The sequence below is a fragment of the Eschrichtius robustus genome, chromosome 16 (assembly GCF_028021215.1).
Source record: "Eschrichtius robustus isolate mEscRob2 chromosome 16, mEscRob2.pri, whole genome shotgun sequence".
Classification (NCBI taxonomy): Eukaryota; Metazoa; Chordata; class Mammalia; order Artiodactyla; family Eschrichtiidae; genus Eschrichtius; species Eschrichtius robustus.
Window position 1 is genome coordinate 21,294,009 of NC_090839.1, and position 14,341 is coordinate 21,308,349.

At 42.7% G+C, this 14,341-nt stretch overlaps 1 protein-coding gene across 1 annotated transcript in view; it reads right to left on the minus strand.

Moving 5' to 3' along the window:
* The window catches only part of PPP1R16B (protein phosphatase 1 regulatory subunit 16B), a 71,418-nt gene extending 60,461 nt beyond the window's left edge, over window positions 1-10,957 (minus strand). Inside the window, exon 1 of the mRNA XM_068524101.1 lies at window positions 10,708-10,957. Within this exon, the coding sequence (XP_068380202.1) occupies window positions 10,708-10,957 (250 nt within the window). The remainder of the gene's footprint in view (window positions 1-10,707) is intronic.
* Between the last annotated feature and the right edge of the window lie 3,384 nt (window positions 10,958-14,341).

Below are 14,341 nucleotides of genomic sequence, written 5' to 3' on the forward strand. Positions count from 1 at the left end.
CCCTTTCCTTCTCCCCCTCACACACAAACATATACAATCATTGAAATCAATAAGAAAAAGAAACACACTAGTAGAAAAAATGGACAAAAATCTAAACAGAGGAAGAAATGACCAGTACGCTTATAAATAGGTATTCAACCTCAAACATCTCAATTGTATGCATATTAGGACCACAGAACTATTTTTCATATATCAAATATATCAGCAAAGTGTGTTTTTAGTGCCACTGACCAGTGTTGATGGGGAAGGCAGAGGTCAGGCAGGCCTGGTACCCACTGCTGATTGGGGTGTAAACTGATGTAACCTTTCTGGTGACCAAATAAGCAGTTTATATTGAAGCTTTGCATATGTTATATCCTTGAGTCTATTGAGCCTCTGAGAATCTACTCTAAGTAAATCATCAAAGCTGTGGCCAAATACTTTTATACAATGATAATCACGATGGCATAATTTATAGTAGCAAAAATTAGAAACAACCTCAAAATCCAATAATATGGAAAGTGGTTCCATAAATTATGGTACACTCAGACAGAGCTGTATGAGGTTGTCATTTAAAATCTCTTTTCCAAAGACTATATAAAGACAATAAAATAGTCAACCTCTAAGCAACATTTGACTCAGCAGACAGACTTTTCTTCTAAAATCACCTCCTTCCCTAGGCTTCTGAGATGCCACACCATCCTAGTTTTCTTTCTTCCTCCCTGGCAGATGGTTCTTGGTCCCCATTGTTCTCTTCTTGGCTTAACATGTAGCTATTAAGGTGTCCCAGGGCTTTCTCTTGGGGCCCCTTCTTTGCTCTATCTTACTTCCTACATGATCTCAGACAGTCCCTTCACTTTAAAAAGGTTGCATTTGTAAGCTGATGACTCCCAAATTTTTAAATCCATCCCTGAGACCACCCCTTGGATGTTAAAAAGGCATGTCAACTTGGATGGCCCTGCAGAACTCTCGATTCTCTTCAAATTCCCACCTCCCTCCCACCCCAGTCTTTCCAGTCTCAAAATATGGCACCATCATCCACTTAGGTGCTCAAGTCAAAAACCAAGGGTCATCTCCAAGTCCTTCCCTTTGTCACCTGACACACAAGCCCTGGCGGCTCTACCTCTTCATTTCTCCATCTCCACGGCCAATTCTCAGGCTGTCACCTAAGCCTCTGAGATAGCTTGTGATAAGGCCTCCCTGTTCCCACTCATGCTCCCATAGGAATAGACTCCTACTGTCTCTTCTCCACTCAGCAGACAGCAAAGGCTTTTCACAATCTATGTCTCACCACATGCTTCCCCCTCTCAAAACCCACCAGTGGCTTTTCATCTCAACCCAATTAAATGTACACGTCCTACCACAGTCTTCAGGGGTCAATGTCCCCCAGGCTACCTCTCTGCCTCCATCTTCTTTCCATCCTCAAGTTCATTCCCATCCCATGCCTTCATCCCGTTCCTCCAGATTCCCACGTGGCTGCCTCTTTCTCCACATTCAAAGGTCAGCCCAAGTCACCCCCTCAGAGGCACTCTCCCTGGTGTCATAGCTTACAAATGGCCTCCCACCCCAGTCCTTATTTATACCACTACTTGGCTTAGGTTCTTCAAAGTACAGAGTAGATGACTAATTTTGTTGAACTGACAAATGTTAGGGTGAAAGTTATTTTGTAAATACACACACAGTCACTCTGTGTTTGAATGCGGATACCAAGAGTGAAGACAACTGGCATGAGTACACCCCGTGTGTGCCCCCCAGAACATGGACAAACAATGGTTATCAGTCTTTTTCTCTAAAAAGGACAAAGAGATCCTCTCACTGATAATGTTTATTGCCAATGATAGAATTTGAGCTTTCAGGCCAAAACTTGTATCACCACCATGACCTTATAGTTTCCCAGTACTTGGAAGAATTTTCTGGTGAGATTAGTGTTGAAAATATAAATTTTTTATTGAAGTATAGTTTATTTACTATATTGTATTAGTTTCTGGTGTACAGCACAGTGATTTAGTTTTGGGCTTTTTTTGCAGATTATATTCCATATAGGTTAGAAAGTATAAATTTTTTATATTGTATAATGAAATGTGTCAACATTTAGAAGATCTGTATAACTCAGTCAACCAATACTTTATTTTTTCCTCCAGGTTTACTGTGATATAATTGACATATAACATTGTGAAAGTTTAAGGTGTATAACGTGTTGATTTGATACGTATATATTGCAAAATCATTACCACAGTAAGGTTAGTTAACACCTCCATTGTCTCCGGTAATTAACCTTTTTGCATATGTGTGGTGAGAACATTTAAGATCTACTCTCCTAGCAATTCCAAATATATAATATATTATTGTTAACTATAGTCAGCCTGCTGTATGTTAGATCTCCAGAACTTATTCGTCTTATAACTGGAAGTTTATACCCTTTGACCCCCACCCTTACCAGGCCCTAGCAATAACCATTCTACTCTGTTTCTATGAGTTTGGCTATTTTACTTCTACATGTAAAGTGGTATCATACAATATTTGTCTTTCTCTGACATTTTGCTTAGCATAATGCCCTCGAGTTTCATCCATGTTGTCCTAAATGGCAGTATTTTCTTCTCTTTTATGGCCAAATAATATTCCATTTTGTGTGTGTGTGTGTGTGTGTGTGTGTATATATATATATATATATATATATATATATATATATATATATATACCACATTTTTTTTATCCATTCGTTCGTTGATGGACATTTAGGTTGTAGTGAATAATGCTACAATGAATATTGCAATGCAGATATCTCCACAATGTAGTGATTTCATTTCCTTTGGATATATACTCAAAAGTGGGATTGCTGGATCATATGGTAGTTCTATTTTTAATTCTTAAAGGAATCTCCATACTATTTTCCACAGTGGCTTCACCAATTTACATTCCCACCAACAGTGCACAGAGTTCCCTTTTCTCCACACCCTCACCAACACTTATTATCTCATCTTTTTGATTAATAGACAATCTAAAAGGTATGAGGTGATATCCCATTGTGGTTCTGACTGGCATTTCCCTGATGATGAGTGATGTTGAGCATCTTTTCATGTTCCTGTTGGCTATTTGTATATCTTCTTTGGAAAAATGTCTATTCAGGTCCTCTGTCCATTTTTTAATTGGATTATTTAGCTTTTTTGCTATTGAGTTGTATAAGTTCTTTATATACTTTGGATATCAACTCCTTATCTGATATATGGTTTTCAAATATTATCTCCCACTCTGTAGGTTGCCTCTTCATTTTATTAGTTGTTTCTTTTGCTGCACAGAAGCCTTTTAGTTTGATGTGGTCCTACTTGTTTACTTTTGCTTTTGTCGCTTTTGTTTGCTTTTGGTGTCATATCCAAAAAAGTGAACCAATATTTTCTAACAGACCAATACATTATGTTGAAAAAGTATGCATGTATAAAAGAGCCACTCAGAATGTAAGACAAACCAATGGATTTTAACGTAATAGCATAAGAAAGGCTAAAAATTGATCTAGTTTCAGATTCCACCCTGCAATTAACCTTCAAGAAACTAATACCTGTTGCATTTGATTGAGATTTCAAAGGATATCCACATTTATCTGAAAAAGCAATTAAAATATTTCCTCCCTTTTCCAACTATATATCTGTGTGAGGTAAGATTTTCTTCATTTACTTCAACCAAAATAACATATCACAACAGATTGAATTCAGAAGTGGATGAGAGAATCCAGCTGTCTTCTATTAAGCCAGACCTTTAAAAGATTTGCAAAAGCATAAAACAAGGCTACTCTTCTCACTATTTTTTTTCATTTTGAAAATATCATATCTTGATTATTTGTGAAAAAGTCTAATTTACTTTCCTATATGAATATTTAGTAGAATTTTAAAAATATTTTGATTAAAATTATATATTCAAAGTCTGAGTCAGTTTTAAGAAAACTTTGCCTTAAAATAAATGGATAATCCAGAAAAAAAAAGGAAAAAGAAAATATCATTTCTCATAAAAAGATTTATGTCAACATGTGTGGTGGTTTTCAAACATGTCCACAAATTCTCCTCCCTTCAAGAGGTAGAGCCTAATTCCCTTCCCCTTGAGTGTAGGTTGGACTCAGTGAATCATTTCTAATGGATAGAATATGGCAGAAGCAATGGTATGTGACTTAGAAGGCTAGGTCGTAAAAGGCACTGTGGTTCCCTCCTCGCTCTGTCTCTTGGGTCACCGGCTCTGCAGGAGGCCAGCTGCCATGTTGAGAGGATGCTCAAGCAGCCCTAGGGAGAGGCTCATATGGCAAGAAACTGAGGCCTCCTGCCAAGAGCCATGTGGGTGAGGCATCTTGGAAGTGGATTCTCCAGCCCCAGTTAAACCTTGAGGTGATTGCAAACTTATGAGAGACCCTGAGTTAGAATCACCCAAGCTAAGCTGCTCCAGGGTTCTTGAGACTCACAGAAATTGTGTAAGACAGTAAATATTTATTGTTTTAAGTTTCTAAATTCTGAGCTCATCTGCTATGCAACAATAGATAACTAGTACAACAGTTAATGAATTTATTTTTATGTTTTAGTCAGTGAATACACATTTATTTTAATTCCTCAGTTTTAATTTCCAATATGGTAAATATTGATATAGAACCCAGTTAAACAAAAGTTCTTAGGGGTTCTCAGTTTTTAATAATATAAAGGGGCTTTGAGACCAAAAAGTGTGAAGACTATTGTCCTAAACTCTGCAAATTGCTCCTTTATTAAGCTTTTCTCAAATTATCCCACGTGAGAGCAATTTCTGTTTCCGATCAGAGCTCTGACTGACAGAACGACACCAAAATATTATCAATGATTGTTGCTCTTCAGTAGGAGGACATGATTTTATCTTCTTCTTAATGTTTTCTTTTCTGTACTTTACATTTTTTCTACAAATGAGGATGCATTATTTTTATAATTAGGAGAAAAGAAACTTCCCTTTTCAAAATCATCAAAAGTGAAAGTTAGAGCTGTGTTTTCTTTAGATGAGTCAATGGTTGAAGCTTGGCTTGCAGAGCCCAGGTGTCCGCCAACGCACCTGGGAGTTGGGGAGAAGTTTATGGGGGTGGGGTGGGGGAGGGGAGATGGCTGAGGAGCCAGCACCCCCCGCCTACCTCAGCCAGAATAGTTCCTTCATGTGCTTTACATATTGGGTTTCTGCATAATATTGCATTTAAAGAAAAGTTTCCACTTAAAAAAAAAAAAGTTTGAAAACCTTTACCACGAGAATAACAGCTGAAGAGTTAAAATCAGGGTATAGAAGAATCACTCAAACTTCTTCCTCAATGTGAACAAAGTTTCCACAAAGGAAACCCTGCATATTCTGAGGGAAGAACAGAAGCCCTGACAACTTAATAAATGTTTGGTGGTGTCAAGAGAGGCTGGCTCATGTGGCCATGGAAAGAAGTTATAGGGATGAAGAGCTTATCCAGGGACCCCCCAGTACTAAGGGCCCAAGAGGCCAGCAGAAACATCAGGGTCCTTAAGGCCCACAGAGACACAGATCAGAACCACAAGTGAATGGTTCTCTTATTTTCTTTAAAAAAAAAAGCAGGAGGTACCAGGACCACCTGGTGGTTAAAAGCATGGGCTTCAGGGACAACAGATCTGGGTTCAAGTCCCAGGTCTGACACTTAAAACCTATGAGATCTTGGCAAGTGACATAGCCTCTCACAGCTTCAATGTAAGGGTACAATGTACAATTTCACCTGTAAAATGAAGTGTGAGAATGTAAAATTGTGAAGCCATTTTGCAAAACAGTTTAGCAGTTTCTTAAAAGTTAAACATAAATTTACCACGTGACCCAACAATTCCATTCCTAGGTAACTGCCCAAGACAAATGAAAACATATGTCCCCAAAAGGACTTGCATACAAATGTTCTTAGCAGCATTACTCATCATAATCCCAAATGGAAACCATCCAAATGTTCATCAACTGGTGAATGGGTCCCCAAAATGTGGCACATCAATACTGCAGAGTACTATAGGGCAATAAAAAGGAATAAAGTCCTGATGCATGCCACAGCCTAGATGCACCTTGAAAACATTATTCTAAATGAAAGTAGCCAATCACAAAAGATCACATAGTGTATAAGTCCATGTAAATGAGATGTCCAGAAAAGGCAAATATATAGAGGCAAAAAATAGATTTGTGGTTGCCTGGGGCAGGGGCTGGAGTAGAAACTGGGAATGACTACAAATGGACTCAAAGTTTCTTTTTGGGGCGATGGAATATTCTACAACTATGCTGTGGTGATGGATTCCCAACTTTGTAAATTTATTGAAAATCATTGAACTGTACACTTAAAATGGGCAAATTTGATGATATGTAAATTAAACCTCAACAGAGCTGTTTTTTAAAAATGGAGTTTGACTCTCTGCCTCAGAGGATTGCTGGAAAGATTAACTGAGATAATGCCTGTAAAGCAGGCAGCCTGGTACAAAGCAAGAACTTGGTAAATAATAATAATGATGACAATCAGAATATACACTAATAATAGATTATGTAAGTGTAGAATAACAGATAATGCAGGATAACAACAATTTATATCATATGTACTTCTCATTTAAATTTTTTAAATTAAAGTATAGTTAATTTACAATGTTGTGTTAGTTTCCGGTGTACAGCAAAGTGATTCAGTTATACATATATATGTTTTCATATTCTTTTCCATTATAGTTTATTACAAGATATTGAATATAGTTCCCTGTGCTATACAGTAAGACCTTGTTGTTTATCTATTTTATATACAGTAGTTTGCATCTGCTAACCCTAAACTCCTAATTTATCCCTCCGCCTCCCTTTTCCCCTTTGGCAACGATAAGTTTGTTTTCTATGTCTGTGGGTCTGTTTCTGTTCTGTAAATAAGTTCATCTGTGTCATATTTTAGATTCCACATAGAAGTGATATCATATGTATAGCATATGTACTTCTTACCATACCACTCCCACATGTGTCAACCCAATTTAATCCTACAGGATTAAATTAAGGCAAGTGTACTATATCATCCTTGTTTTTACAGATGGGGGAAACCGAGGCACCAAGAAATTAATGAACTTTCCCAGGTTGCGCAGCTAGTATATGGCAGAGCTGGGATGGGGAGTCCTGGATAACTAGCTCTGGAGACTATGCTTCTCTCCACGACACTGCACTGCCAAGGCCCCTGGACCTTGGACCCAAGTCAGCTGTGTACTGAGTTACTGCTCTACCTAGTGATGGGGGAAAGGGTACAGAAAAGGATCAGAGACAGCTCCCCAAGAAAGTACCACAGGACTTAAACCCGAAGGGTGTAGGACTTAGTCAGGGGAAGAGTGTTCCAGACAGAGGGAACCGCATATGCAAAGGTGGAAAGGTAAGAGAACGCAGGGCTTGGGCAGGAAGCCAGAGGAGGTGGAAGTGGCTGGAACTGATACCCAGCAGTGGGAACATGGGGCTCAGGCAAGTCCAAGGCCATGGAGGGTCCCTGGTGCCCGGACATTAGCCTGAGGCGATGCGGAGCCAGAGAAGGAAAGTCTGTGAGTTCCCCAGCACTGCCTTACTCCAGGAATGACTCACATCACCCTGGCAGGTGGAGGAGGTTGACTCAGCCACTGCTGTGAGCTCAGGGGAGCGGGGGAGCTGCTACCCCACGTTCCCATCCCACTGTCAGCTAACGCCCCAGCAGCTGCCCCGGCACCAGCTCCCCAGCATGCAGAAGCCGTCCTAGCCAGCTGGGAGCACCGGGCTTGGTCATGCTGCCAGGAAGCTGAACATAGTCTGGTGACAGCGCCTGCTGGCGGCTGGCAGCTTCCACACCCCCGCTCAAAACCCAGATAACTGTGGACCCCAGGGGCACCTCTCACCGCACTCCAACTGCCTGCCACGGGGCGCAGTGCTCTGGCCCTCCACTCTCACTTGGCTGTCAGGGGAACAGCCTGGGGGATCTATCACTTTTCTTATTCAGATTTAATATACAGATAAACATTTGCATGTGTGCACAAAACATTCACTGTGGCAAAAGCAAAACTACTGAAAACACTTATATGCCTAACAAAAAGGAAGTAGTTCAAAAATGCTGGTGAATCCATACTGCAGAATACTACGAAGCAATTAAAAAGGAGAATGCAAATCTATTATCCCATTGTACTGGCATGAAAACACCTCCAACATACACTGCTGGGTAAAAATAAAAACCTACAGAATAATGTATCGAGTATATTATCACTTACATAAAAACCAAAACAAACAAAAATCACAAACTAGCTCTTTATTTCGCCAAGTCTACAAATACGTAAGTAAGAAAAATGCCCAGAAGGAAGCACATCAAACTAAGAGCAGCAGTAATCACAGAAGGAAGGGAGGGAGGGAGGGAGGGAGGAAGGAAGGAAGGAAGGAAAGAAGGAAGGAAGGAAGGAAGGGAGGGAGGAAGGAAGGGAAGAGGGATGGACGGGACTTTTTACTCTTTACATTTCTAAGTAGTTTGATTTTTACCGGAAGCATGTATTTGGGTTCTTAAAAACATTAAAGTCTTAAAAAATAAAAATAAAAAAAACATAGGGAAAAGTGTGTTAAAATGATCACCATGCTGGTGCAGGGTTCAGAGTCACTTTTCAAAGAGCTGTGACATCCAGGATCTTGTCTAATTCTTGCTACACCCCCTTGAGGGCAAGCGTTCAAAACCCCTTTTACAGATTAAGAAACTGGAGCCGGAGAGGTGAAACAAGCCGTTGAAGGTCACATGCAGGGCCGAGGGGCCCCTGGACCTTGGACCCAAGCCCAGCACTCTTTCTAACCTGTACCCGTGGGAGCGCACCGCGGTGCGGGCCAGGGGGCGGGGGCCGGGGCTGGGGAAGCGGAAGGCTGGGGGGAGGCACGAATGCTCCGAAGCAGCCGGTCATCCAGCTCACAGAGCCTCTGAAAAGCCCCTTCAGCGAGGGGAAAGGGGCCTAAGGCAGGGGAGAAGGGGGTGGAATGGAAGGGGGATGAGTGTGAAAGGAGGGCTGATGCAGCGCCGCCCACGACAAAATCAGACGTCATGACGTGCCGCCCACTGAGTGGGAGGGACCCGACGCGTCACCCGGCAAATGACACGTGGGAAGTAGCCTCGCAGGGCCACGTCCCTGGAGCCTGAGATTTCACGCCTGTCTCACAGGGGCTGCTCACCCCGGCTCTGGCTGCGCATTTTGCAGCTGACTGGTTCCGGGAATGCCTCCCTACTCAGTTCCCAGAGCTCTCTGTAACCAGGGCAGAAAGGGAAGTGTGCTTCTCAGAGGGTTCTAGAACCTGAGGACCCTAATACTCTTGTAAACCCTAATACTCTTTGGAGTGGTAAATGCCTCCACCCTTCAGTTCTTTTATTGGCTGCTTTAGCACCAAGTGTCTGGGGGCGGGTGGGGGGGGGACGGGACGTGTGGAGACAGGAGGCCAGAGGGACCCAGGAAACATGGCTAGGTCCCTCCAAGGACAGGCAGAAGGGATTCATATACAGGGAGGGACCAGAGCCTGCTGAGGGGAACACGGGATGCATGGACACATCTCAGCTGCACAGTGAGCAGGCGTGACCCCTCAGAGCATGCTCAGAGAAGAGGGCTTTGGCCAAATCACCGATCCTCTGTTCACTCTTATAATGGGGAGCAAACCCACGAGGTCATGAAGCCAGGGACAAGAGCCTGGATCCTGGGAGTTCTGATTCCAGCTCTCCTCCCTTGGTCAAGTTCCTGAACCTTGCTGGGTCTCAGTTTCCCCATCTGTAAAATGGGTATTATTGTACCTGCCTCTTTGGTATCATGATATCTGGATCATAAGACACATAATGACAATAACTGAATAAAATATAACAAGTACAGGGTATCCATAAAATCTGGAAACAGATTATAGGAATGCATATATGTGTTCATATTTATTTATTCATCCGTTTTACAGAGTGAAAATGTCCTAGACAACACTGTGTACATTCGTCTCTGTTTCTAGACTTGCTGGACACTGTTTAAATAAATGTAATTTTATACAAGTATAATTTTATATAAATGTATATAAATATAATGTAATAAAATATAGTAACAATATAATAAACTAAAACATACTAATCACTTACACAGTAGGAGGGACCATGTCAAGGACTTGCAGGTATTCTCTATTTTAGTGTTCACAGCAAGCCCTGGAGGTGGATACTATTATTATCCCCATTTTACAGAGGCAGAAACTAAGGTACAGGGAGCTGAAGAGGCTTGGCAGGGTCACCCAGGGGATAATTCCCAAAACCAGCTTGAGACCTGGGTCATCTAACCTCAGAGCCTATGCTGTTCTCCACCCCTCTAAACCATCTACCTCGAAAGTGAAGACCGAATAAAAGGGACCAGCAGACAGTTCTGCCGTACAGAGGAGGAGCTTAGGAAATGCAATGTCCTGTGAGTACTGAGCTCCTCGAGGAGAGAAACCAAATCCAACTGGTTCACCACCATATCTGGAATAGTAATGCGCAAGATGTAGGTTGACCGTCAGTATTAGTGGGAGGAAAGGAAAATGAGTATTCATTAGCCAAAGGCTAGTATTCTTGTTTTCAAAAAGAAGTCTCAGATTTCAGAGCCCTTCCTAGGAGCATCCATCTCCTAAGATGTGTGGGGCTGCGCAAACGTGGGCGAGGGCCAGACCCACCCAGCCCTCCCCTCCACTGGCACAGAACCCAGAATCCAAGAGGCCCAGGGGGCCACCCACGAACCAGGACCAGGAGTGACCTACCTTCCTCGGCGTCGTTCCTAAGCGAGGCCTCCAGCAGGGCCACGCTGGCCTCGAAGGACACCTTCTTTCGCCGGCCGCCCGTGCTGCGCTTCCGTTCGTGCTTGCGCTTGCGATGCTGCAGGTCCTGCTCATACTGCGCCCACTTCTTCAGCTGCTGGGCCCGGCGCTTCTGGGCGGCGCGCAGCCGCTCCAACGTGGGCACCTTCTCCAGCAGCTGCAGCTCGGTCAGCAGGTCCACGTGGCTGGCCATGGCCTCCGCGCCTCCCCGCGCCCTGGCTGGAGGCTAGCACAGCGCGCCGGGGGCCGGGGCGGCATGGGGGCTCCTGCGGGGCTGGGGCCGCATGCTGGAGCCTGTGGCGGGGAAGGGGAGAGACACACATGGACATGCTTGTCAGGCTCAAAACTCCAATCTGATGATGTCCCCCGGCCCCATGTTCCATACGCTTCTTTCCCCCATCTTATTATTTTTCTTTTTTTTAAATTGAGATACAAATGACCTATGACGTTATGTAAGTTTCAAGTGTACAACATGTTGATTTGATATACTACAATATCATTACCACTGTTAGCTAACACCTCCATCATGGTCACATAATAATCCTTACTTTCGGGTGGTCATATTGTAATTTCATATAAGGTTGTTCTATTGTTATAACACATACGGGGGTTCTTTTTATAACATAGAAGGGGTTTATTGTTAGTTTTAAAGGAATGAGGATTATATTTTGAATGTCTCTGTATTAATTACAAAATAGGTTAATATTGACAGATATAATCCACATAAATGAAAGCTCTTTGGGAACCTTAATCTTAAGAGTATAAAGGGGTCCTAAGACCCACAAATAGCTGCTGAACTACTGGGACCTAGAAAACCTTAGTTGAAGTTTTCCTCTTTGGATGACTTTTTTAAAAAAATTCACACCTCTTGCTCTCATCAGTTCTTGGGCAACATGAAGTCAACAAAATTTCAGTGTGAAGCCAAGTGGGTGCTGTCTTCCTGTAAGCACAGACCCTATGGTCTCTCAGATGCAGAAGGAACAGGTCTTGCAACAACTTGAGCCTTTCTAAGCCTGTTTTCCCACCTGTAAAATTTTGTATCCACCTCCCAGAATTTACAGGATGTTCAAGGAAGAAAGAGCTGACCAAAAAAGTTATACCAAAGAGAAACAAGTTATAGCAAAGAGAAACAAGCTTGGAGGAAGAAAAGCAGGGACACGTAAACGCAGCACATCTGGGAACCCATGGGGGCAAGGCTGGTGGAAGATTGCAGGATGCTGGGTACAGGTCTACATTTATGTGCTGTGGAAATGCTCACTATCATAAAGGGGATCAGCATAGCACTGGCCTTCAGCAAGTGATTGTTAATCTCCTGGGTTCCCTGCTTCACTCTGGAGCTGCTGGTCCTCAGGAGGCTAAAGACCAGGATTCAGCCTTCGGCTGGACCCTCAGGAGCTCAGAATGTTCTTCAGGTCTCTCCCTGAAGAGACTGGAGCATACACAGGAGGAATGGGGAAGGGGTTGGCTTGGCAATATTCAGAGGGCAAAGGCTCCTGGGGTCTGAGTGGACCTGATCTCAAGGGTAAACATAAGCCAGGGACTTCCCTGGTGGCACAGTGGTTAAGAATCCGCCTGCCAATGCAGGGCACACGGGTTCGAGCCCTGGTCCAGGAAGATCCCACAAGCCATGGAGCAACGAAGCCCGTGCGCCACACCTACTGAGCCCGCACGCCACAACTACTGAAGCCCTCGCGCCTAAAGCCCGAGCTCCACAACAAGAGAAGCCACTGCAATGAGAAGCCCGCACACTGCAGCAAAGAGTAGCCCCCGTGTAGCAGTGAAGACCCAACGCAGCCAAAAATAAACAAGTAAATAAATTTATTTAAAAAAAAAAAAAAAAAAGGATAAACATAAGCCAATGGCAAGGCTCAGCAGGAAACAAGCAAACTGCCCTTGGTTGCCTTTTGTTTTGTTCTGAGTATCTTGCAATGCTTTTTCAATTAGTTAAACTTTTTATTTTGAGATAATTATAAATTTACATACGGTTGTAACAAATAATGTGGAACGATCCCGTGCAAACTTTACCTAGTTTATCCCAAAGGTAACATCTTGCAAAACTACAGTACAGTGTCAGAACCAAGAACCTGACATTGATACAACCTATCAATCTATTCAGATGTCCCCAGTTTTATATGTACTCATTTGTATGTGTGTGTGTTTAGTTTTAAGCAATTTTGTCACAAGTGTAGGCTTGTGTATCCACCACCACAGTCAAGATACAAACAGTTCCATCACACAAGGATCCCGTATCTCCCTCTCCCAATGCACTCCTGTCCTTGCCCTTGTCAATCACTAATCTATTCCCCATCTCTTGAATTCTGTCACTTCAAAAATGTTATATAAAAGAATCAGACAGTGGGTAACCTTTTGGGATTGACTTTTTTCACTCAACATCCCTTGAGATTCATCCAAGTTGTTTTGCGTAACAGTAGTTCATTCCTTTTTGGTTGCTGAGTGGTACCTCCACTTTATGGATGTGCCCCAGTTTGTTTATCCATTCACTCATTGAAGAGCATCAGGGTTGTTTCTAGTTTGGGGCTAATATATTCATGTACAGATTTTTGTGTGAACATAAGTTTTCAATTCTCTGGAGTAAATACCCAAGAGTACAAGTTTCATAAGAAATTGTCAAACTATTTTCCAAAGTGGCTGTACCATTTTTTCATTCCCACCAGCCATGTGTGAGTGATCCAGTTTCTCTGCCAGAATTTGGCGTGCTCAGTGTTTTTTAGTCATTTAGATAGATATTCCTTTTTAAAAGTAAGGCGCTCAGAAGAGTTGAATTCACAACCATGCTGTATCATCATGATGGTCAGAACTCACTGGGAGCTAGTGGACCACATATTTACTTTCCCCCACTTCTTCAAGGAATCAAACAATGAAACCTGCCCTGTGATGAGTTCTGGTTCAGAGATGGATTGAGGATCAGCTCCGCCTTCTAGGAAACCCAAGTCTGCCTGTCTGTCATCTATCTGTAAACTAATCTAATCCTTCTGATGACCTAATGAGATAGGTACTATTATCATCCCCATTTCACAGATAAGAAAACTGAGGCACAGAGAGATTAAGTAAACTACCCTACATCACACAGCTAGAAAATGGAAGGCCTTTTCTGCCTAAGGTTATCAGAAAAGGCTCTCCAGAGTAGAAGGCAACTGATTTGAAACTCCAAGGATGAGTAGTCCACCAGGTGAAGAGGGCAGACATGGGAGCTTGGCAATGTACAAAGGCATGGAGAGGGGCTGAACACCATGGAGGAAATTCTGGGAACCAACACGCACAAACATGGCTGGAAGTGGATGGGACTGCCCAGCCCAATGGGAACAGAAGTCTTGTGGGAAGCAGTGAGCAACCTGTGGTACAAGGCCAGACAACCAGAAAGTCCCCTGTGGTCCACATCATGTTTGTGTGTTTGCTTGGTTGGTTTTTGGCCCACACCATGATTTACAGTATTGTCATTCATTGCTAACTTTTAAAACTTGAAGATTTTATATCCAAAATCAGATTTTCAGCTTTTCTTAGAACATCTCCGTACCTGGCCACACTGGGCTTACGTGGCAATAATCAGCAGGTTTGG